At 40.6% G+C, this 25,623-nt stretch overlaps 1 protein-coding gene across 1 annotated transcript in view; it reads left to right on the top strand.

Annotated features, from left to right (window-relative positions):
• LOC128410231 (protein eyes shut homolog) overlaps window positions 1-25,623 on the top strand; it is a 472,516-nt gene that overhangs the window by 141,490 nt on the left and 305,403 nt on the right. The window contains exon 16 of the mRNA XM_053381165.1: window positions 3,415-3,614. Within this exon, the coding sequence (XP_053237140.1) occupies window positions 3,415-3,614 (200 nt within the window). The remainder of the gene's footprint in view (window positions 1-3,414; window positions 3,615-25,623) is intronic.

The following is a 25,623-nucleotide window of genomic DNA, read 5'->3' as shown; positions in this document are numbered from 1 at the left end:
CAATTGTAAAGAATTGCCCTCATCCAGTTTTCCATGTGAGGGAAGAAAAGGCAGCCAACTGCATGCTCACACAACCGAGTTGCTTCTAGCATTATTCATTAAATGCATATCCTACCTTCTCTCCCAGGAGCTGAAGGCAGCATACAACATTCTTCTCCCTCCTCCATGTGAGGTAGGTGAGAGAAGGTGGAGCCCAGTGTCACCCAGTGAGCTTCACAGCTGAGTGAGGATTTTAACTGGAATCTTCAAAGTCCTCATCTGGCACTCTAACCGCTATACAACACTGCCTCTCAGTGGGAGCCACACTTGCGAAGTAGATGTTGCTTTGGTGCCCCCACCATACATCTTCTGAGTGAGACTATTGGTGCTGGCTGCCTTCTTCTCCTTCCCAAGAAGCTATTAAGAGGACAAGAGGAAGCCCCTCTGAGTGCTGCAGCAGACACTGACCCATTTATAGTTTCCTGGGCTCTGTTGCTACATACTTTCTTGGACTAGGTTCAATGGGCTGGATTCAGCTGATTGATCCTGCTAAAGGAAGCTACCGCAAGGACTTTTGCTACAGCAAAGGGGCTTTCCCACTTTTCCTTCACCCATACTCCCAGAATTGTTTGATGGAATGTTTGTTACAGCACAATGTTGAATTCTTCCCAACTTTTTATTTGTATACAGTCATACCCTGGAAGTCAAATGGAATCCGTTCCAGAAGTCCGTTCGACTTCCAAAACATTCGGAAACCAAGGTGCAACTTCCAATTGGCTGCAGGAAGCTCCTGCAGCCAATTGGAAGCTGCGTCAGACATTCGGGTTCCAAAGAACATTTGCAAACCAGAACACTCACTTCTGGGTTTGCAGCATTTGGGAGCCAAAATGTATGACTTGCAAGACATTCAACTTCCAAGGTATGACTGTGTGTGTGTGTGTGTGTGTGTGTGTGTGTGTGTGTACCAAGATGTGACAATCAAGAAATAGCTAAACATGTCATATACTCTTGCACTATTAACCATTGCTTCTGCTGCCTTGCCTTTTTCTTCAAACACTCCTAGTTCTCAGATACTGCGTATTTAAATATTGTAGTAGATAATAATTTTGTTGAGCAGCATGACTAATATTCTTAGGAAAATGCAACAAAAATTCTTTTCAGGTTTTGTTGTTGTTGTTGTCATTGTTGTTGTTTTGCCACCATTGATCAGTGGGTATCGGCTACTAATGCAGAAACTATTTTTTATTTGCCATTAAATATTCTAGTGTGAGATATGAAATATTAAAATGTGTAGCATTTGTTACACAGTTGTTTTCAACTTCGTTAAAATTTCTCTCATCCGATCTCAGCATTATACCCCACAGTATCCTCTGTACTATGTAACAATAACCCCGCCACAAGCTGTAAAATAGCAGCATATAATTAACAGCATATAATTAACACTGCATTTATGAAGTGAGTAAGAGATCACATATAAAGACATAAATGATGCATGCGGAACTTTAGTCTCCCTACCCCCCAAAAGCTATTTGGAACAGACTGAAAGTCCCCACTGGGCATGCATAAGCCATTCTGCATGCCATACAGAGCTCTTTGGATTGTGTCTGCTGAATGAATAAATGAGTAAATATCAGCTCAAGGGAAGAAAAATCTATACGGCTCCTCAGATGGGACGTTAATTTTGAAATCTTACCATATCTAGGTGATTAGAGTTGCTGATACCCTTTTAATCTCTGTTGTTTTGTTAACTCTTGCCCTGATCTAGCAAAGGAGATCTGTATGTGGTGTGGCTTCAGTCTTCCACAGCAAGATCTGCTGCCTAGACTGGAAAATGGCAATCACAGCTAGCCTGAGGCATTTTGCTCCCTAGGCGAAGGGCAGGATGGAACCCCCCCATCCATTCCATGCACAGAAGCTGACTGGGGTGGCAGTTGACTCTTAAACTCTTGTAATAGGCCACCACAATCCTACACTATGTCTGTAGGATGGAAGGAGAAGAAATGGAAAGTCCCATTGTACTAACAGAACTAGACGCTTGGAGCATTACAGTTAAACTTCACCATGTTACCATTGCTTTGAGTAAGAACACTTACACTATGATTACTATCACTTGGAATGGCATAGCCAATACAATGCACAGTTTCTGTTACTTTAATAGTATAGTTATCTGGGTTTCAGCTCCTCCCTTTTGAAGCCTAAAGCCAGTTTTCCTGTAGCACGTCTATCCATTTAACACTCAACTAGGCACTGAAGACTAGACTTGCAGTTTCCCTCCTCTCTCCAGATTCAGGCTTCACTCAGGACTTATGCAGCAGTCTTCCCTCTGGTCCAGCAACCACTGTTGCCTCAGGTTCTTGACAATCCTGCTGATGCTCAGCTGAAGAACTTGGCTGAGGGCTGCTTCTGGAGTCACAACTCTTCCTTGCACCTTCTCAGCTCTAGCCAGTAATGCCAGCTCTCAGTCACTCTCAGGCTTCCTGAGCCTCTCTGAGTCACTTATTAAGTCTGCTGTCTGACTCTAATGTCCAGCTTTTCCTTCAGCTTAACCAATAGCCTCTCTCAGCGATTCCCTCCCCTTGACCAGAGACTAAGCTCTTTGTTCTCTCTAGCTGGCCAGTCAGCCACCGCCATCTTCGCCAGCCAGTCATTTCAGCTTGGGTAGGATTCTGCCCCCTCATCGGCATATAACTGACCCATTTGGATGAGGTAAAATGTCCACCAACTGAACAATCGGATCTCACCAGTTTCTGATGCTGTATAAAATGACAAAAAGAGGGTATATGACATAGTTTAATCCTTTACATCCAACTATTTAGAAATCTTTTAAACTTTTTTTTTAAAGTTGCCTCTGAAACAAGATGGATTTTCACACTGCCACTCCTCACACCCTCCTCACATCTGTGGCTTGAGATGGCTGCCTCACTGTGCCTAATTGTAAGGTGCTGGCATGAGAATCCTTTGCCTAATTTTTTGTTGTCAGCAACTGGGGCTGCATTTAACACCCAGCACATGTGAAATTTGAATGCTCATATGGCATTCACAAGACGTAATTCTCATCAGTATATCCGTCTTTTGGTGCAGATGGGTGTCTCTGTGTTTTGTGTGCAGCTTTCTGCTATCAGGAGCCACTGCACAGAGTTATCACTTGTGACTAGCTATATGTAGGGCTTTGTTGATGCATGTGAAGGTCACTAGATCTTTATTTAGAGTGGCTAGAAATCTTCCACACTTGCCAACATCTGTATAATCACAGGAATTTATAACTACTCATAAGCATATGCTTAACCTGTGATCAGGGCATTACAGTTAACCACCAAGAGATTTACTGATGAAGACCAGGACCCTGAGTCCATTGTTGTGCAGATACCCCTTTACAGGAAACAATCTTATGCTGCTAAGGCTCTGAAATCAATTTATTGTCATTTATCTCCTCAGGAATGTGAATCGGCTCCCTGTCTTAATGGAGGTTCTTGTCAAGATTTGGTCAATGCCTTTGAGTGCATTTGCTTGAGTGGATACACTGGTGAATTTTGTGAAGTGGATATTGATGTTTGCGCTGAACCTCTTCTGAACTCATCCCTCTGTTTCAATGGAGGCAAATGTGTTGATGGCCCAGGAAGAACTTTTTATTGCAGGTCAGTAGTCTGCTTACCTATAACATGAGCAATCAATATACATCAAGTTGTTAAGAAATCTGGAGGGGGTTATGTTATAGGGTCTTTTCTAAACCAACATGAATGTTGTGATGTTTTTAAAAGGACCATTGGAATCTGAAAAGGTTTAGCAATATAGGAGTTAACCTTTGTGATCTGTTTTGAGTTCCGCCTGATAGCAAAAAAGGGGGGGGTATGTTATTATTTTAAGTAAATAACTACCAGTAACTGAACATCTGAAATACCTCCTCCTTCCCTACTGGGGTGCTGAGATTGGCCTGCAGAGGTTTGAGGGGGGACAGCCAAGGAGAGGGTATTCTCTGTGGTGGCCCCTAAATGGTGGAACTCCCTCCACACAGAGGTGCATCTGGCACCCTCATTTCACAGCTTCTGGTGACTGCTGAAGACACACTTCTTTACTCCAGTTTTTGACGCTTGAGGTGTATCTTTTCAGAACTCTCCTTATTTTTGTGTTTGTGTTAAACTGTTTTTAATATTGTGTTTTAATGTTGTAACCCACCATGGGCCATAGGGTAAAGTGTGGGGTGTTGTTGTTGGTGTTGTTAAGAAACAAAATCACTCAATCCAATTGGGCCCTTGGTGTCATTTGCCCTTGGTGTCTTGATTCAGACACGGAGTCAGAGGCTACAGTGTCACCAGCTAAGAATTGGACTTTTCCACTCTCTCATCCCCTTGTGCATTCCCTTAAACTGTTCTTGGGGTTTTCCCTATCCTCCAGAGCAGATTTAGGGGGTGCAGGGGACACGGGAAGGAAAGGAGGGAAAGTCCCAGTCCACGGGCAGACCTTGTTCTGTGCATGCAGCAACTTGGTTGAATCCTGCTCAATTGTTCTGTGGTCAGTGGTGCATGATGTTGCAATGAATATCTTGAGGGCAAAATATGTGTAACACTCTCTGAAGTCTCACTTTTTAATGTGCAAAAATCATATATAGTTATGAGATCTCACCCAAAATTACATGGTGCGTTTCAGTAGATGTTGAGACAATTACAATTTTTAAGAGGACAAGTTCACCCATCCTATTTGCTCAGAAAATAAAAATCAGGCTGAGGTTTGTGATCTTGCCTCCTTCATTAACCATAGTCTAAGACAACCACAACAGATCAAAATCAAGAACTATTTTTAAGTGCATTCGTAGTATGGCATAGTAGTCGTATCGGGATTATACCAGCTCAGTTTCGCCCAAGAAGCCATTTAATTTAAATTATATTCACAGGAAAGTTAGAGTACTTCCTATGACAGAGTACTTGTAAACAAGTCTTCTCTCTGGTTTGGTAAGTTTTATAGAATTGCTGCTATTTTGCCCTATTCACACAAAAGGCTGGTGAAGAGATGGGAAGAGGAAATGGACAGAAAAATCCAAATTCATGAATAATGTTATAGTGGTACTTCTGGTTGTGAACAGGATCAGTTCTGGAGGACTGTTCTCAACATGAAAAGAGCACAACCTGAAGCTCCGTATCTGCACAGGTGCGTGGCACGATTTGGTGCTTGTGCGCATGCGCGAAGTGCGATCTAGCACTTCTGCGCATGCACAAGCGGTTACCTTTTCTGGTACTTCCGGGTTGCTGCAGGACATAACCTGAAAGAACGTAACATGAAGCAAACGTAACATGAGGTATGACTGTATATGAAAATGGATATATTCAAACATATTAGACTTTTTAATAAGAAATATTTAATGGGATCTGTGAAGATATATATATATATAGGTTGTAAAAACATGACTTTTTTCAACTGAAATGACAGCAAATATTATTTAAATGTATGACTTAGTTGAGACTCCTGCATTGCAGGGGGTTGGACTAGCCTTGGGGTCCCTTCCAACTCTACAATTCTGTGATTCTATTATTCTATGATTCTATGCTGAAGAAGGCATTGAATAGTGACTAGAATTTGCAGAGAGATTCAGCATAATGTGAGTTCTGGTAATGATTTAATTAATTCTTTGCAGGAATAAAAACTTAGATATACACAAAGCTTTCAACATTCTCTAGGCTGTTTTAAGGTGCATTTATCAAATTCTCTTTGTATTAGAAATAATACTCAGACTTCCACTTTGACTTACTCATCTATTGAAAAGCTTGATAAAAAGGAATTCTAATCCTTTGTGACAATTTTCTGTGTGAAATACTAATATAGTCTCGAAAGCATACATTTCAAGATATCATTGTATGTTTTGTAGTTGGTGGTCTGAAGCAAAGCTGAAAGAAGTTTATTAAGCATAATTATTAGAATATAATGCCAACCATATAATAGTGGATTGTAACTTTTAACTATGTGGGGTAAGTAACCTAATAGGTTTGCAGCACAATCCTATATTTCTGCTTAGAAGTAAATCCCACTGAGGTTTATGAGGCTGACCCCCAAGTAAGTAGGTTAAGATTCCACCCTGAAAACAACCAATAATAATGAAATTAATGAATAGCTGTTTATGTGCATCTCAAAAATGATGCAAAGTGAACATCTAAGGGAAATACATTTTCAGCTAGCTGTGAAAGCTTCTTGGGACAGAACATTTATTTAGTTGTTTCCAGAAAGTACAGTAGTGGGCATCTGTTGAATGTCAACAGGATCACTGTTCCACAGAACAGGGGCAGCCACACTGCTCTTAGTTACTGAGGAACAGACTTCTGATATTTTAGGGACTTGAAGGAGAAACTCTTCTGCAGTGTGCAGAGACCTACTTGGCATAAGATGATCTCTTAAGTAGCTTGTACTTGAGCTGTATAGGGTCTTAGTACCAAAGTCTCATACCAGTAGCAGATTGGAGCCAGTGCAAAACACACAAACAAGGTGTGATATGCTGGTAGGAGTGTGTCCCCATAACCTAACCACCATGTTCTCTGGCCCAGCCTCAAGGGCAGCCCCACATAGAGTTAATTGCAGTAATCAACATATGAGGTTACCAATTCATGGACAACTGTGGCCTAGCTAACCTGATTCAGAGATGGACATTACTGTCCTACCGCCAAGGCTGATAAGAGGCACTCCTAGTCAATAAGCACACCTGTGTCTCTAGTAGCACAGCTAGGGCTAGGAGCATCTCCTGGCTACACACCTGCTCCTCCAGGGAGAGTCTGACCCCATCCAGAGCAGGTTATTTACTGGCTTCCCAGACTCAGGAACTGGTCACCTGCAACAGCCTCTATCTTGCCAGGATTCAGACTTGGTATATTAGCTCTCATCTGGCCCACCACTACATCCTGACACTGCTTGCTCATCCATTCCTGAGTTAAGTTATTACAAAAACATGGAGTTCAATGTCATCAGTCCACTCCAAATCTCCTAATGACCACACCCAGCAGATTTATGTAGATGTTAAACAGCATTGGAGGCAATATAGTGCCCTGAGGCACCTCAAAGCTCAAGAGCCAAGGGACCAAGAAGCACATCCCATGTTATCTTCTGGAACCATTCCAGAACCGTTCCAGAACAGTGACCTCAATACCCAACTCCCCAAGATAGTACAGGAAGATACGTTGGTTGATGGTATCAACAGCTGATGAAAGACCAAGCAAGAACAGCACATTTCATCTTAAAACAAAACATACAGCACAAATCTGTAGATATGGTTGCATGAATATTGGGAAGGAATCAATTATTATTTTCTTTTAAAAAAATGCTGAGTCCAAAGCCATTCATATTGTTCTGATTTTTTTTTTCTGAGGCATGTGCTTCTCCTTTGGCCTCTTAAGGCCTTGGCTTTATTAACCCACCCTACTATTCCATTCTCTTGGCTATGGTGATCTATGTGATTTTGTTGATGGCATCTGATATGATATAAAGAATATGAGCCAGACCCAGTAGGTTGCCTCACAGTCAATCAAATTCAGCAGCAGTGTGGGAAACGAGGGTGAAGACAGTGAGATCAAAGATAGTAGTGGCAAAAAGAAGAAGAAGCCGCCGCCAAGGGAACAAACAGGTGCTAAACAGTATTGAAATAATGTGGATATTTTGCAAGGTGAATAACATCCCCCCCTCCATGTGTTCAGTCACAATAAGTGTGCCTATCAAGAAAACATTGAAATCAGAGAAAATTTGATGAAATCCTAATTTAATCTCGCAGGCACCACTCGTACATGGTGGATTTGTACTTCTATGGTGTAGAATTTGGAATTATGCATTGTTAGAGCTGGTATTGGATCCTTGAATAACATTTTGCATTCTAGCCCCAACTGTGTCTTCTCAGACTGTACCCAAACTGAAAAACAAAACAGTTCCTTACTCTTTATTGTCGGTAGAATTATCATGCTCGTGTCAATGAATATAAAGAAATGTATTTGTAACAGAGAAGGCAAAGCTGTGTGAGGCATCTTTGATTCAGACATAGCAAAATTGGCCACGAATCAACCCAAGCCTGCAGGCAAAATTGTGTCATAAATATGGAGCTAAAGAGTGAGCATGTGGTGAGCTATAGATCTTCTCAGATGCTAAGAGCTCAGTGTTTCAGCTCTTAACTTATTATACCATATAAATTTGCCCTTATCCTTGTGCCCCATTGCACACAAGTCCCAAAGTACTTTATGCAAGTTCACAAACAGCTGGCGTTAATGTCGAAAGCTATTAAGCAAATCTTTTCCTTCAGAATGTGGAGAGAACTATATTTATTGCATTTTTTACAAAAAAAATCAGAGGAACTGAATGTAAGAAAAGAATGATATCCCCTACACAAACATTCACACCCAGTAAGACATTGATCATTGCAGTTTACATGACATTTGTATACTGTAACCAGCAAGTTAAATTACAGAAGAATGTTCTGTGTTTGACCTCTATGGAAGCATGAATTCCTTGCCTGGGGCATCTCATAGCTGTAAGCAAGCCGGTGCTGTGACAATTTTTACTTTTTTAAAAAATGATATAAGTATATGCAAAAGTAGCACCTGGATTCCTAGCAAGCTGAATCAGCAGGTCTGTTGTACATGGATGTAGAATATCTTTTTGGTCTGTTGCATTTTTCAAATTTATACTGAAGTTCACAAAAGGCAAACCTTTAATGCATTCATCATTCTCTCATACTCTCATACCTTCACCATTAAAAGACATCCACACCTGTTCAAAATCATTTTGAGTCATTGGACGCTGGGGAGATTAAGGGCCCTGGTGTTGAGTGAACAGTCCCAGTCTGACAGACATGTTTGTTAGCTTATGTCACAGCAAGAAAAATGCAAACAATTGGTTGGACTCAGTGCTATTTTTCTAGAAAAAGAGGTGCTGGAACTCACCATGAACACCTCCCTCATTCTCTTAGTATGGCAATGGCGCCCACCTAGCAGGTGCTGGAACTGAGTTTTGGTGAATTCCAGCTGGAAAAAAGCCCTGATTGAATCTTAAGCACTTCTACATAACATGGTGAGGAGAAAAAACCAAGAGGAATAACTCAATTATTATTATTTTTTAAAGATTATGCTTAAACGTTGTTTTGGAGGTGGGGAGAGAGAAAGCTGATAGGGATTTTCACAGCATGCTTTTTCTATAGAGCGAAGCAGTTATTTTATACCACAGACATGGCCTTGAAGGGAGGGAAAGTGTGTGTGTGAGAGAGAATATTTGCCTTGTACACGCTCTAGCATTGCATTATGTCTTAAACTCTGGTATAAATTTCAGCTCACACTCTACGGAGACATGTCTAGGGAGCTGTAATTCACTGCCATCCTGGGCAGATTGCCACTGGAAGGAAGCTTCAGGAAACAGACTCCCAGCTGAAGCCCACCTACCTTGTTTTGTATTCTAATCTCTTTAATTAAAGCAACTCGCTGCCGTAATGAGAAGCGCTACACAAATTAGCAAATTAATACTAAAAACATCCTCAGTGCCAAGGGGGTCTCCTGAATGCAGGTCAGTATGAAATGTAGATACAGATATCATAAAAGTAAGTTGACCCAAGCCCTCAGGACCACAAAAAAGAGACAAAATTGCTTTTTAGAAGACACTCATTTTAAAAAGACAAGCACAGCACATTGGGTAAAGTGGAGATAAACTGGGAAGTGATAAAGTGAACCCACCCCCAATATATTTTCAGTTCAAATATTTGAAAAGTGATGAAAGTCATACATATATATATGGCTGAAATGTAGTTTTATACCAGGAGCCAGCAAACATGTAGAATTTTTCATGCCTTGGGTGCTGATAAATATTGATAAGAGAGGAAGTTGGTAACTTTATGTACAATGCTTACCTCTGTGGAAGAGCACATTTCACCATCAGCAATAGCCAGAGTTTGCCCTTAGTATGTTTATACACTTTGTTCTTACATATGCTCATAACATATATTAAAGCATATAGCGTGTGGGACGTCACACACTCGCATTGCGGTGGCAGCAGCTCCTCTTCCTCCTCTCCGCAGCCAGCAAGGCACCCTTTTTCTGTGGCCTCCACATCCGATCCCCACCCCCTGGAAAAATATGCCTCACTGGCTGGCTATAGAGGGCAGAGCCAATGCCGCCTGCCGGCTTTTCTCATTGACATTGTGGGTGCTCAGCCTCCACACTTAAAATATTGTGGGTGCCCAAGCATCCACGCCCACCTGGAGTTGGCTCCTATGTCCGTAACTCAGAGATTTCAGGTTGTAGCCAACAAAGTACCACTTTTAGTGCAAGAACATGTGCAACAGAAATTTTCCTCTTTCTCCTCCCCCTCCCAATATGTTCTGGGGAGTCCCTAACTCTGAAGTAGATTGGGGGCAGTGGGTATACAAGAAGTATAGAATCATAGAATTGTAGAGTTGGAAGGGTCCATTTAAATATGACCAGCACAAAAAATCCTAGACCTATTTTGCTCGAAATGTGGCAGGCTTAAATCATTCTGGTGTTGCTAGTATGCCTGCAAATTTCATTCATTTCTGTAAAAGGAAAAAAAGGTATAAGCATTTTATTTATTTTTCTTTAGTGAGAGAGATAGGAATGAATCAATCTTGGATATATTTAAGCTTACTTAAGCATCCTACAGAAGCATCTTGGACAAAAGTGGGCTGTTTTCCAAAGCACCAAATTGGGGTCCAAACTGAATGTGGTTCACGCACACCTGTACTGTATATACAGTTTGGAAATTTATTTTATTCAACACAAAAGAGGAACTGACTGAAAATGCTAGATGGGTATAGGAGTTGCAGGAGCTATGTTGATGTGAAAGCAGGCAAAAGCATGACCCAAATTTATAAGCCAAACATTTCTTGATTCTGTATGATTCTAGCAAGTATTTTCTGTATATTCACTGGGAGGGAAGGGACCATGCAGAGTGCCCTGACGGAAGGCCTACTGAGATTTGTTGGAGAAGGGAGAATACTTGCATTACTGCTAGAATTTATGCCTTGACATCAGAGCTGTCAGCACAGTGTCAAATAAGCACAAAGGAAAATATCAAGCACAGCATTCTATTGACAGTGCAGCAAGAGTGGGAGAACTTTCAAGTTCATGCTACCATCCCAGTATGTCAAGATAGCATCAGTTACTTTAGTCTGTGGACCATAATCACACATTTCAATATGAAATGGAGCAGGGCTGGTCCAACTCAGTTTGCTGCTTGAGATGGGGGAGCCAAGGCCCTTTTCCCATTTCAAGTATGAAAGGATTTACTGAAATTGATGGTGCAGTGAAAATTTACAGAGTTTGAAAAACAAAATCGGGCTGACCACCCTGCAAAACTCCTCTTATCACAATATTTGCTCCCTGGTTCCCCTCCCCTTTCTATGCTAGTGTTTTAAAAGGGGGGTGCCTAGATTCCAGCCTCAGGCATTGTACATTTTCACCTCTTAAAACTCCCCCTACCCCTAGACACATTGCTACAGGATTGCCACCAGCAACACACTTGTGTGGCACTTCTGCCACTACTTCGTGCCTCCAGCGGGCACTGGTAAAGACCCTTCGCTTCAAGGCCATGCAGAAACACTGGCTATTTACTGCTCTCCCTTCCATTTCTCTGATTGTTCCTGCTTTTCTCTCTCTCTCTCTCTCTGTTGAAATAAGTTGGGGAAATTGCTTGTGTTGGTGCAGGAGGAGCAGGTGAGAATGGGCAGAACCACAATCTGACCTCCCAGCTTAGGTGCTGTTGCCGTATATTGATCGGGGACAGGACAGGGCAGTGCTAAGAATGGGATGGTGTGAGCTTTCCAGCAGGAGGCTCTGAGTCGGATCCTCCAAAGGACCACCCTAAATGGTTGCTCCTCCTTCGTCAGCTGCTGCAGTCATTTTCATCATGGTTGCCTTTATGGTCATAGTATCTGAGCAGGGATGCAAGTCCATTTGTAAAAGCCGCTGGGAGCACAGGTGAAGTTGTTGCATCCATGGAAACATTCACTGCTGCTGCTGCTGCTCATGTTCACTCCTCAAGGCTGTTCCTTCTTCACTCAGGCACCCTTCCATTTCTGCAAAGTGTTCTGAAAGCAGGTTTGTAGATTAAATGAGGGCAAGCCTCTTCTTCTGACTCATCTTTCTTCACTGGCTCAGTGAAGGTGGATGGAAATGTACAAAGGGTTTTTTTTGTACAATTTGTGCAGAAACAACCCCACTTCACAGAGCCCTTTTGTAGATGCTGCAGACAACTCTCATGATGTATTCATTACCTGTTGTACTGTCCTCTGCGTTCTCTGAAGATCTTTCCCTGCAGAAATTTCTAAGGCTGTTTGGATTGTGATAGGAAGTGCAATATGACTGCTTTTATTCAGTGTTGTTCTCAGTTTTGCTCATCAGCTTGAAGTATGGGCTTAAATGTGTCCACTGAACACTTAGTGTAGGTGCCCACTGTTCAGTGGAGGCAAATGGATGGTTCACTAGGGCAAATGGACCAGTTCACCATCAATCTCAGTCTGCCCTCTTACAACCAGCCTAGGGAATAGAACTGCCTGGCAGCTTCCTCCTCCTCCTTAGTCTTCAGGTTGCCCTTGTAGAACCCTGCAGGGAAGAGGATGGGGACAAAACTAGGATTAGTTGGCTCTGCCTTCCAGATTCAACGGGCACTAGCCACCACTGCCACTTTTCTATATACTGCATTGTTGCATACCACCCCAATCTCTGAGTGGTGTGAGATTCCAGGGAGTTTCTAGATGCTTACCCAGGGTTCGTGTTTCTTTTTGGGAATAAGGCACAGTGAAGACTGTGGTGTCTTTATGATATATGGTTTATTTACACACACACACACACACACACACACACACACACAACCTGAGCCTACGATGGAGGAGTTGGCAGCACTAACACCCCAAGAGAGTCTTGTTTCTCCCAGAGCCACAGCCTTAGACTCAAAACAGAAATCAACCATCGCTCTGAGTCTCTGGTTTTCCAACTTGCTGCTTTGCTCCTAGGTGACAACACTGCAGGCTCAATTCTAAACTCTGGCTTTGTCCTTCTAACTAAATACAAGCTTGGGGAAGGTCCCCACCCATTTGCTGTCTCACAGACACCCCCCTTTCCATTGTTCTTTTAATCACCCAGTTGATCACAACACAGGAAGCTAGCCTGGCTTATGTTTTAACACTTGCTCAGTCCAGGCATTAGAAGGGTCTCAACTCCCCACCCCAAACTCAAAACTACACGCACACACACACACACACACACACACACTACATTTGACATATAGTTTCAGCCTGAGCCCTTCCTCTTTCTTTTAATTTTTATTCCCAGGCGAGTTTGAAAATAGTATGTCATTTATTACCCAGTAGTGCCACCCTTCTATGCACCAATAAAGGCAACACATATATAATGAGCTGGCAACCTCTTGGCATACGAGAGAGTGGGTCAGAAATCCAACCCACACCTCCCACATGAGCAGTACAGAGCACTAGGACCGTGCTCTCTTTATCATAAAATTTTCACTGCAGGTTGAACTACTACATTTATTCACATTTTTACAAATCCTGTTCATTGTACTCTATGCCCCGGTGTGACATAATACTTACACTTTTAGAATTTAGCCAAAGTCTCCTGTAATGCATATATTAATGCAGCCAAGATATAAAACATCCTTGCTCTCAGTGGCATTAGCTAAGATAGTTCATTCTTGAAGAAGCCTTCGTGCTGAAACACTGAAACTACAGCAGCTGAGGGTAATGGTAAAGGTCACTTTCCACTCTATGAGATTTCTGATCCACTACAGGACGAATTAATGCATTTATCTTGGAACTAATCCCACTGGGATATCTCTTTTTCTCTGCTGATGATATAGTGGTGGGGTACACCGAGTAAAAGCACTTGATTTGCACAGCGGAGAGTGTGTGCAACTTCCATTCTTTGCAATCCTTAAGACAAAAATCAATTTGCTTCCATCTAAATCTATGGCATTCTGCGGCCACAGTCCAAAGCAACTTTATACACATTTTAAAGAGCTGTCATAAGCAAAATGCCCAAGTCGGCCTATTTGCTATCAGTAAATTTGCATTATAACTCTTGTATGCATGTATGTGCATATGCAACCCTCTTCATCCCTTAATGCAAAAGTTCTCCCTCTCTCTTCCTGGTTGTGTGACCATATGACCATATGGCTTGGTTGTAGCTGTGGCCACAAGTGATGTTTTCCACCAATAAACCCTGCCTTGCTGACTTCCAGAGTCCCCTTCCAATTCTTCTATGTGGATCATACTGGTTGCTTGCCAGGTACTTCTAACGAATGGTACCTTCAGTTGCAGAGACTCTGTGTTTCTATTCCAGTGATGAGGCAAGTCTAAGACCACTAACAACCACCCTACTGAAACATATGGTGAAGCTAAAAGTAACCACAGGATAGGAAACTATACCATATCAACTTGCCGTAAATAACATGTCTGTTAAAGGTGTGGCTCATTGGAGCTTGTCTGAGCATGGAAAGCTCTTAACACAAGTTAAACGGAAAGGTTTTCAAGGGTGTTTGTTGTTGCTGTTAATTCAATGCTACATATGTACATGTATTTGGTTGACAAAATGAATCCTACTGCTACAATTTAATGGTTAGTACTGGAGAGAATTTATTTTCATATTTTTGCATGTAGTTTCACTACTGTGTGCATTTTGTACAGATAGGGTTCTTGGATAAGTTGTTTATTTGGTTTTTATGCATGTGAACCATTTAAAAGCCTATTTTGCAATTAAGCAATATATATATATGTTAATTAAATAATAATAATTGCAAAATTCAGAGAAGTATGAATTTCAAAGGAGAGCTGTGTTTCAAGTTGCTTATTGGCTTGGGGAAATGCGAATTTGGTAGGCTTGCATTAAACTGAGAAGCATTTCTCCCCCATCCATACTGTCAACTTCTTCCAACTTCTTTTCTTGTTATGGACCTTTGATTCTCCCAGCCAGAACCCTTCAACTGATCATGTTAGTCTGGGAGACTGATTGTCCATTGGCATTTAATCAAGAGGCAATGAGAGTAGATAAAATGTTCACTTCTGAACCAATCGGTGTTTGACATTCTGCCCCCTCTGTGATTCACCTGTCTAGTAAAAAAGCAGGAATGTCTAATATGGCAATGATATACAGTGGTACCTCTGGTTACGTACTTAATTCGTTCCGGAGGTCCGTTCTTAACCTGAAACTGTTCTTAATCTGAAGCACCACTTTAGCTAATGGAGCCTCCCATTGCTGTTGTGCTGCCGTGCGATTTCTGTTCTTATCCTGAAGCAAAGTTCTTAACACGAGGTACTATTTCTTGGTTAGTGGAGCCTGTAACCTGAAGCGTATGTAACCTGAAGCGTATGTAACCCAAGGTACCACTGTAACTGTAAACCATTTGAGTAACAGACACTTCCTTTTATATAGCAAATGATTCTTTCTCTTTCTTTCTTTCTTTCTTTCTTTCTCAAGCTGCTAACTGAAACCCACACATACAACACATCTTTACCGTTCAGGTTAGAGACAAAGTGCCAACTTTTAAATCTCATATTTGAATTATTTACATATCAAATGATCATATGTCACAACAAACATTTTCCATTATTGGGTGTGTCGTCTCCCCCCTCCCCCCGCCGGAATACTCTCTGCCATTTTTACCTCATATTTTTCCAGTTCTCCACAAGTACCAGCAGGTTGCCTCCATGTGGGAAAAGCTGTGAACTGATCGTGGTTATATTTTCTGAACTAGATAAATAGACAGTCAATGTGACTACACTTTCTTGGTGGTATGAATATGAGATTCCGGTCCTGAGGTAGATTCAGTTGACACATGTTTTGTGTATTTCAGTATAATACCTATTTTTTCATGCCGCTAATGTCTGAAAAGCAAGTGGCTCATTTTTAAGCACAGGCAACAGCTAAACCAGATAGCCTTTCGTCAAGATAACAATAGCCCCTTGAAAGTTTTTTATGTTAGTACCAGTAGTGCTTAAACAAAAGCCTCATCTACTATAAATAGAAAAAGCCAAGTACCAGATCTAGTTCAGGCTTGTTATTTTAGACCCTGCATGTTGCTGAATATTTTAGGCGCTGCATCCCTTTCTGGTATAATAGGAAGACTGGGTGCATAAATTTTAGTTGTTTTAAGTCTTAAAAATTGGCCTGTATGAGCAAAAAGAAGTTCTCTTTGAAGCTCTGTAAAATCTAGGATTGGTGGGTGTTTATTTCAGTTTGTACTTTTAAGGAGACCTTGACAAATCCTATTTGCAAATGTCTTATTTTCGTTAGCTGTGGAAGTTCCTTAGGCTGCCAGGATGCTACTTGATATTTTCAGTAAAGGATGTGGCTGACAGAAACAAGTAAATAAGGAGCAAACAGACAACTTCAGCTCAGTGAAAAATACATCGCATTCTGTCAAATGCTCTTTTATCAGATCTAATTACAATATCTATCCTCAGAGTATAGTCTGGCTGTTCAGTTTATTTTGGTCTCATAAATATATTGCTTTGTTTCTGGATGCTTTGCCTGTTATAGGATTACAGACTATGGAGACAGAACAGCCTCATCACAATACTTAATTCCAATTCCACATAGTATTTGTTTCTTTGAAACAACTAGCAATGACTCAGAGCGCATCCCACAATACATTTAAAGCAGTACCATACCACTTTAAACAGTTTTGGCTCCCCCCAAAGAATTCTGGTAACTGCAGTCTGCTAAGGGCACAGAGAATTGTTAGGAGACCCCTCACAGAGCAATTCTCAGCACCCTTAATAAACTACAGTTGCCGGGGTTCTTTGGGGAGAACCATTCCAGTTAAAGTTGTGTAAGAGAGCTTTAAATGTAAGGTGTTGCTGTAGTCCAAGTCTGATTGCTTTGAATGCTCATGCATGCCTCACCTTATCAGGTATATGACACTTTTAGTGTTCCTATGGACATTTATAATTATTAAACTTATCAATAATAATAATATAGTAGTAATAGCTACACCACCAACCTTGTCAACATTGCTCAGATTTCTTAACTCGCCATATTTGGATCAGGGACTCCTTAAAGTTGACAGGTTTAATCCATTCTGAAGGAGCTCCTTTGCCTGCAAATTTCATTTACTTCTGTGAAGAGGGGGAAAGTTTATAGCCATTGGGGAAAACAGAGCTTTGGATTTTACAGATTTGATTTGGACCCAGATAACTTGTTGAATTGGAAAGACACAGAGCAGGTCAGAAATGGTTAGGGTTGCTTCCAAATGCTACAGATAACATTCCAGGGTTAGTGCACAAGCCATAATGTGCCTGCTGAAAGCTGAGGTGAAGAAGCCCTGTGTGGGGAAGCACTGGAGTCAGAAAGAGGAATTAAAAACTGGTTCCCTCAGCTTGGAAGGGAGCAGAAAGGCAGAGAGAGAAAGAGGCAGGCAGAAGTTGTGGCTCCATTCCAGAGCCATTCCGTCATTTGTCATTTGCGTGCAGCTCTCTCCTCCCTTCTGCAGCCAGAAACCTGCTATTTCTTCTTCCTCCTTCTGCCTGTAGAGTAGTTTTTAAACTGAACTAAGGGGAAATGTTGTCAAGTGATGAGGTGTATCCAATTTGTAAAGGCTTCTCTTTTAGGGACGAAATGGACTTAACTTATGGAACTTTTTTACCACAAGTTAAATCAGTTTCTCACTGACACTTCTACATGCTCCAAGATGCAGTTATAGTAGATGATACTAAAATGTAAAACATTTCTGTATGATCTTAGAGGAACAGTAATACTGGATCCAGGTGGATGATCTATATAACTCCTGTAATATTGCTACTTTTTCTGTGTCAGAGCTCCTCAGACTGTTCTATAATAGGCTCAAAATGAAGCTTTTTCCTAGTTAATGATATGAAGTGCTGGGGGAAGCTTCAGGAGTTGAATTCTCACTTTCCTTCAATTGCTAAAGGTGAAAACATGAAGGTAGCAATCCTGATATCTGATCAGGGCTAGACTGATCTTCAACAAGGTTTTAACAGTGTAAATGAGAATACAATGAATTTATTCCTCTGCAGTTTCCATTTAAAACACTTGGGACAACCCATGATTGAATGGATGCAGTGAGCATCCTTCAGTCATACTTGAGAATGTGATGAGGACTCTGTCAAGGTAAAATGGAACAGCAGTTTACTTCTTTTCTGAAAGATAGATTTTTAGAAATGAATGATTCTGCATGAGAACACTGGATGACAGACAGATCAAAATTTCTTTAACCTGCAGAGATAAAGCTGTAATGCCAATCTTACTTTCTCAGCTGTGACCATGGTAAACCAATTACTTATATTAAGTAAAAAGAGCAATTGGTTATATGGAAAATTTTATCATTGAATTTCATCTTTATTAAATATCTTCTGCAGCCACCTTCTTAAATAAAGTCAAACTGAGACCTCTGATAGCAAAGAAATTATCTCCGAGCACACATTAAAATCACTGGATTTTGCACAGATCTCCCAATTTTTGGAACTTCATGAAGTAGTTGGTAAGCTACATTGCTTGCATTACTGCCAAGAAATACTATTTTGATACACATGATAACCAAGATTTGTATAATTTATTTCTGTTATCAGAGTTGTTTGCAGAGATCATTTAATAATTTTTGAGCTGTTCTATGTAATATGTTGTTTCTGCAGCTTTAGAATGGAAACAAGTGTGTTGCTATACTAGGTGGGACAAATATTTTGATTTTAAATGAAAGAAAGTAATAGCGATTGTGGTGCAGTGTTATATACCACTTACTTAATAAATGTACAAGAAACAAGAATACTACCATAGTGCAGCCATTACTAAGACAGATCAGTAGAGTTGATTACTAAATGTCATTTATTGCTTTAGGAAACTTAAAGACCACACCTTCATCCAAGCATGGATTCTAAGGCAATATATATAAAAATTCAAAATGTCAATACAATATTAACAACACAAATCAAAACATCATAATAAAATCTGATAACAAACCAAAACTATCGAACCATCTAAAATAATACACCAAATTTAGTGCAACCCAGTCAGATAGGCAGGGTACAAATAAAATTATTATCATTATCATTATCATTATTATTATTATTATTATTATTATTGAGCCTGGGCAAATTAAAAATGTTTTAACCTAGCACCAAAAAGGTAAATGTTGGTACGAGTCTTACCTCCTTCATGGGGGGTATTTGAAAGCTGGGATGCCCAATGCTACTATCTTGCAGCTGGCACTCAGAGAAGCCCCCCATCTAACCATTTTATTAAGGATAACTAGAAATGGAGATGTGACATCTGCACTTACAATGTGTTGTTTGTTTCACTTATCCCCTTGCAGTTGCTGTTGGGGAGAGGGGTGGACTTACCCCAGCTCTCTCCCCTACATTTGTATGGCATGCATATTCACACAAGCGGGTACAACAATGCATTTAAAGACATTTAAGTATGTTGGATTATGGCCAATACAGTTGCAGCACAGACATTAATGGCACTTAACCACTAATCAGAGCACCAGCAACTCTCAGCAACTTCCAACACTGGAAATACTACACAGCTATTGTGGTCAGTAGTCATCGATAGCCTTCTCCTCTATGAATCTAAGACCCCTTTAAAGCTATCCAAATTGGTGTCCACCACTACATCTTGCAGCAGCAAACCCCTTAGCTTCACAGTGCACTGTGTGAAGAACCACTGTGTGGTTTTATCAGCCTTTCCATCCTAGCTGCTCCTGATTTTCCAGCATGCTCTTCCCTAACTTCTTAGGTTGAGATCAGGCTAATGCTTTCCAGCACCCACCATGCTGCCTTTCAGTTAGTAAACAACAGATACTATAAATTTGCAAACCATCCCTGACAGCTGTTGTTTTCTTCTGGAAGTGGTTTCAAAGTTGGTACATACTGAGGCTATTGTTTTACCTATCGATAAATTGGGTGCTTTTCTTTGGATGTTTGCTTTTACACTTATATGTAAAAGCAAACATAGTTCAAGCCACTCTTTGGTGGGGGTGGGGGGAGCTGTACTTGTGGAGTGCCATTTGTGCTGTTCATCCTCTAGCATCTTATAAATAGAAGTGCTAAAAGCAAACAGCTCAGATAATTGAATGTGAAAGGTTGTAGAAATATAAACTCGGTCCATGATTTTTTTATTTTCTTTTTTGCTGTCTGCCACCATAGTACTTTGCTTTCTTTCTTAAGAAAGCAAGTGAAATGAACTACTTTTGATTTACAGCCTGTTGCCATTTGTGATATTTTAGCCATATAGAAAAGCTTCTCAAATATTTCTTTAGTTGTGAGGCTAATCACACACACCTCACAGATAAGTCTGGGTCTGTCTGGAAGGGCAGGGGGAGGCATTCTGAAGTTTGGTACCTTCTGATACTCTTATTGTTTTTTGCATGCACTTCTTACTTAAAATACAGGACCACAGAAATTTCTGCATTATGTGAATAAAGGAAATGATGCACACAAGATGTGCAACTTTGTCATTGCGTACATTTAATTTACCTATCCTGACCCATGATCAGAGGCAACATGCCTTTGAATACCAGTCACTGGGGAACTACAGTAGGGGAGAGCTATTGTGCTCATGTCCTGCTTGTGGGATTTCCGTAGGCATCAAGTGAGCTCCTGTGAGAAGCTAGATGATGGACTTGATAAGCCTTTGGTCTGATCAGGGGGACTCTTCTTCTGCTCTTAAATTCCTATTCACCAGGGCACCTGTTCCTGGTATCCTAATGCCACTACACACCCACATGGTTTCTTACCCAAAGATAGTGATAGTTGTGGCAATGGAACACACTGGTACTAATTTTGGTGGTTCAAGGCCCATCACCTTCTTTGTGGTCCACTTGTAGAAGTAATTGCTGACCAGGGAACAAAATGAATTATACAAAATACTGCCAAGATTTTGGCAGTATTCTTCTTTCTACAGGAGCTCAAGGATTCCTCCTTTCCATCTCTTCTCCAAAGGCTTGAATGATTGGGGCCACTGACTGAGCTTGTTCATATTCTGATTTGCTCCATAACGTTTTGCCTGCATTATCTGATATAATGAATTCTGCCAAACACAGCTGGTACAGCATGACCTGAGGACTTCTTCCCAGTAAACATACAGGGATGTGTCTTAAGCTATGTCCCTTTCTCAAAATTTAAGGTGACCTATGATTCCAGATACATTAATATTGGATGGAACCAGTATGTTGTTTATGCAAACTGCTATTGCTTGCTGATCTTTGAGTGAGAGAAGATTTTGTATGCTGGTTTGTCTAAATGAGGCTCTGTGAAGCCGCTACAGTATATTGAGTTTAAATAACAAAAAATACTTTATCTGTTTGTCCATTTCAAATCCTCTCTTTCCTAATGGCTTTGACAATGTCCTATGAAAGTGAAAGAAGCATAAATGGAGGGGAGTGTAAAAAAATAAATCAGTATTTCCTGTCAGAAAAACCTATTGGATAAGCACAATGGAGAGATTTCTAGATAAAATGTCACATCACATGTATGTGTCTGTGTCTGTTTGGGAATGATCACTATGTGCCTTTAGGCTGGTAAAGTATAGGCTCTGGATATCATACTAAGCTTGGACTATGTCTTGTGGATACAGTACTGAAAGAGAAAAATGCTCTCTCAAGTCCATCTGTTAAGTCCTTATTTCCTGACTTTTATTTAGCTACTCAGGAGATGACAAAGGTTTAGTTTTCTGTGAGGAGCTGAGCCTGTGAACAGGGGCAGGGGGAAGATGTGCTGTTGTTCCAACAAGCAGTTGAAACTTCCAGTCAGGGTGGTTGCAATGGGTGTACAGAATGAGGCGCTGAGGAAAGAGGAAGGTAGGCCCAGACCACTAATGAGATAAGTACCCTAAGGGATGCTACCAATACAAGCCTTTTCCAGAGACCTGAAGCAATGTGTGAGGTGCATATTGCAGAGATTATTTGAAAATGGAGTGCAAAGCTTGAATGTGTGACTGGCATTCAAATGAGGTTGCAGCAGGCTGCTGATAACTCTGCATGCTGCTTCTTTTAGGTTTTGAGTCGATTGCTTCAAGACATACACACAAAAGGGAGAGAGAGAAAAAGCTCACACATTCACAACACAGGGTGGCAACTATTGCTGGCAGTGGATAGAAATATATTCTTCCACTTTTATCGTAACGTTCTTCCGCATGATGAAACTTGACTGTGTTTTCTCTCAAATCTCTTTTGGACGCTGTTGTTGGAAAAGAATGCAAATAAATCTACTTGGGTGCATGCTGTTGCGCTTTCGTAGTCAGGGATGAAACTGATACACAGTCTGTCTAAAAATGAATAAACAGGGGCCATTTTTAGGCATCCATTCCTCAATTACAATGAATGTGTGGAAAGGTCAGCCTGACCTCTCCCCTGAATCTAAGTGTATTAATCCGAATGCCTTAACTGAGCCTTCTGCACATACAGCTCTCACAGCAGTTTGAATGTGTGCTCGTTCGACATGGTGAATCAATAAGTGGAAGGGCTGAGAATGAATAACTGAAAGGGGCTAGGGTCTTTGACTTATCTAAATGCATTTTTTTAGTCTGTATGGCCAAAAAAAGGGGGGGTCTTCCTGTATTTTTTTATCAACATTCTAGTCCATAGGATAATGCACTCTAGCGTAACGGTACAAGAAACAGGTGTCTACAGTTTAAAAATAAATAAATGAATCTTCTTCTTAAAAACCTCATTATATGTAAATTTGACAAGCAACCACATTTCACACAGCATTCAATAATCAAATTTAGGTAGCAATAACATACCGTAATTTTCTAGAAAGGAAAATACTGAAATATTTCCAAAGGAAGAATGACTTTGAGAGATTCTGGATCTGGCGCAACAAGTGAGTAAAAGCTCTAAACTGAGAATCACCTGAAGGGCTAGTTTACATAATCAGATACAGTGGTACCTTGGTTCTCAAATGCCTTGGTACTCAAACAACTTGGAACCCAAACACTGCAAACCCAGAAGTAAGTGTTCCAGTTTGCGAACTTTTTTCGGAAGCCGAACATGCTCTGTTTTGAGTGTTACGCTTCCGGTAGTGTTACGCTGAGGTCTGTCTGTTTTTGCGACTTTTTTGTTTTGTTTTTGCGACCGTGTGAAAACCATTTCAACGACTGATTGATTGATTGATTGTGTGACTACAGTACATTGTTTATTGCTTTCATTTTATGGATCAATGGTCCTGTTACATGGTAAAATTCTTGTTAAGTTGCTGTTTTAGGGGTTGTTTTTAAAAGTCTGGAACGGATTAATCCATTTTGCATTACTTTCTATGGGAAAGCACTCCTTGATTTTGGAATGCTTTGGTATTGGAATGGACTTCCAGAAGGGATTAAGTTTGCGAACCAAGGTACCACTGTATGCCTAGCAAAGCTGAATTAACAAGGGGCCAGGAAGGGGCCCCAGACTTTGAGTTCTTTTGTTTAAGTAACTATTGACCTCCTAGAAAGAATGTTAGGAAGCAAAACTAGCAGGCTGCTTCCACCTTTCAGTGTTTTTAGTCAATGGAGTAAAGTTGATGAATGAGTTGTTTCAACACTAGGAGATAGGAATCCCAGGTCCTAAAGAGCTGAAGAAAGCAGTCATGTCATTAAAAAAAAATGATAAATGCAAATGATCAAAGACCCACATGGAATACAGATAAAAGACATAATGAGTCCACTTGATTTTTGACTGGATTGGTAATGCTCAAATAAATCATTCATCCCCAGATTTGATTGTTTTTCATGTAACCGCAGGATCACAATACTTTTTACGTAAAAAGTTAACTGAAATGCAGAAAGATATAATAAATGGAGTTGCAATGTTAATCACTTATGTTACTAGAAACCACTTTCTGCAAAATGTAATGGTTAAGCTGTACTAAAAGCCTTAAATGATACATCCCTTGATTCTCGTGTTCCCTATACTCTAGGGAACTGTAGCAAAGAAGCCGTAGTGCTTTGATTTTGCTTAGAGAAGAGCTTCATTTCACGGATTTCTCTCCTCTGTTTCCTGAGACGACTGGCATATTTTCTCAGGTAACAGAGCTCGAAGTGGTAATTAAACTCACATTAGTTCTACTCCGAGTTTTACAATAGCTTCCAAACAATATGCTGAGGAACAAATAAGCACCTATCAGCTTCCTAATGAGAAAGTCAGGCTGCCTTAAAATGTTTTTTAAAATGCTATTTAAGTTGAATTGTGGATGAACACATCCGACTTTCAGAGTCATTCATATAAGTGAGAGGAAGCATAAACGACACTCAAGTGGGGTGCACTGCCAATATAACTTCTGCTGAGCATTAGGAAAGGAAGGGATGTTAGGGATACTTTGGTGATTTTCGGTAACATACCTCAGCTTCAAATGCACTGATTTGTAAGCTATTCTACAAGACAACTCATGTGTATCGCCAAACTCATATCTGTAAGGAAAACTCATGTCACTGTAATTTGTTAGGTCAGGGGCCACCAACCTTTGGAGGCCTGTGGTTATATGTGCAAACTGAAGAAACTGTCCTGGACACACACACACAAACACACACCACAACCTATTCTGATAGCTACAACAGAATGGTTCTTCCAGACCACTGCCATCATAGGAATATTCTCAACCCACATGGAAGTAAAAGAGCTCATGAATTAAAAATTGCAAGAAACCACTTACCTGTGAACAATCAGATATTGTTGTCATGTGAATGCTAGGCACACAGGGACTAGCACATAAGAATAGCACTTTAAAATATGCCTGGTCTCACTGAACCTCATACAGGAAAGTGCTCATGTAAATCAGCTTGTGTTTTCGTATTCTGTAGTTGTTCCAGTCACTCATATAAAGGGTTCCTTTTAGACAAACTATCGATGTTCCTTTTAGATAAGTACCTATGATTGAGGGAGATGAAAGTTGTTATATTCTCTCTTTCCATTCATTTCCTATCTGTCCAGGCAACTTTATTTTATATATATATCGAAATAGTATATAACGCCAATACATCCTCTTCCCACTTTCTGTCTAGAAGTGAACTTTTCATTTAAGTGCAATTTAATCTTTACATTATGTAGATTTAGAGATTTAATAAGATGCCAAGAGAAAATGGCAAACTTCATGAACTGCCTCTTTCACATATGAGTGTATTCCTTTTTAACATTTTTATACCTCGAGGTAGAAAAGCTTATTCATCTTTTCACCAGATATCTGAATACCAACATCTCATTATGTCCTTGGGGTACCCAACCATTTCTGATAAAGCTTCGCAATTCCTGTCCTTCTCCTATGTAAAGACAGTCAGCACATAATTCATTTCCTCATATCTGAAGAAAGGTGCAATGGAAATTATTTTGGTGCTAAGGTTAGCATTGGCTCTGAAGCAGCCAATCCTGTACTTCTTTGAGAGGTGTTGTTTGCATAATATACATAGAAACATCACGGTGCTTGCAAACCAGGAACAACTATCTAACTTTCCAGTAATTGGTAAGCAGAACCTTTTAGTACAGGGATATCAATTGATCAAATAAATAAACGAAAGATGCAGCCACAGGACCTCACAGATGAATGGGTTCCTTTCAGTGAGGCCATTGTTAGCCCATCTGCTTATAGGCTGTACTGGGGACAGGGGAAAGAACAATCTCAGCAGAGCTTGGCTGTTGAAGTTAGGGTCATAGCCCTAGACAGGCACAAATGCAACCATGTCTTCA

Source organism: Podarcis raffonei, chromosome 3 (assembly GCF_027172205.1).
Source record: "Podarcis raffonei isolate rPodRaf1 chromosome 3, rPodRaf1.pri, whole genome shotgun sequence".
Taxonomy (NCBI): domain Eukaryota; kingdom Metazoa; phylum Chordata; class Lepidosauria; order Squamata; family Lacertidae; genus Podarcis; species Podarcis raffonei.
This window is presented reverse-complemented; position numbering and strand designations above follow the sequence as displayed.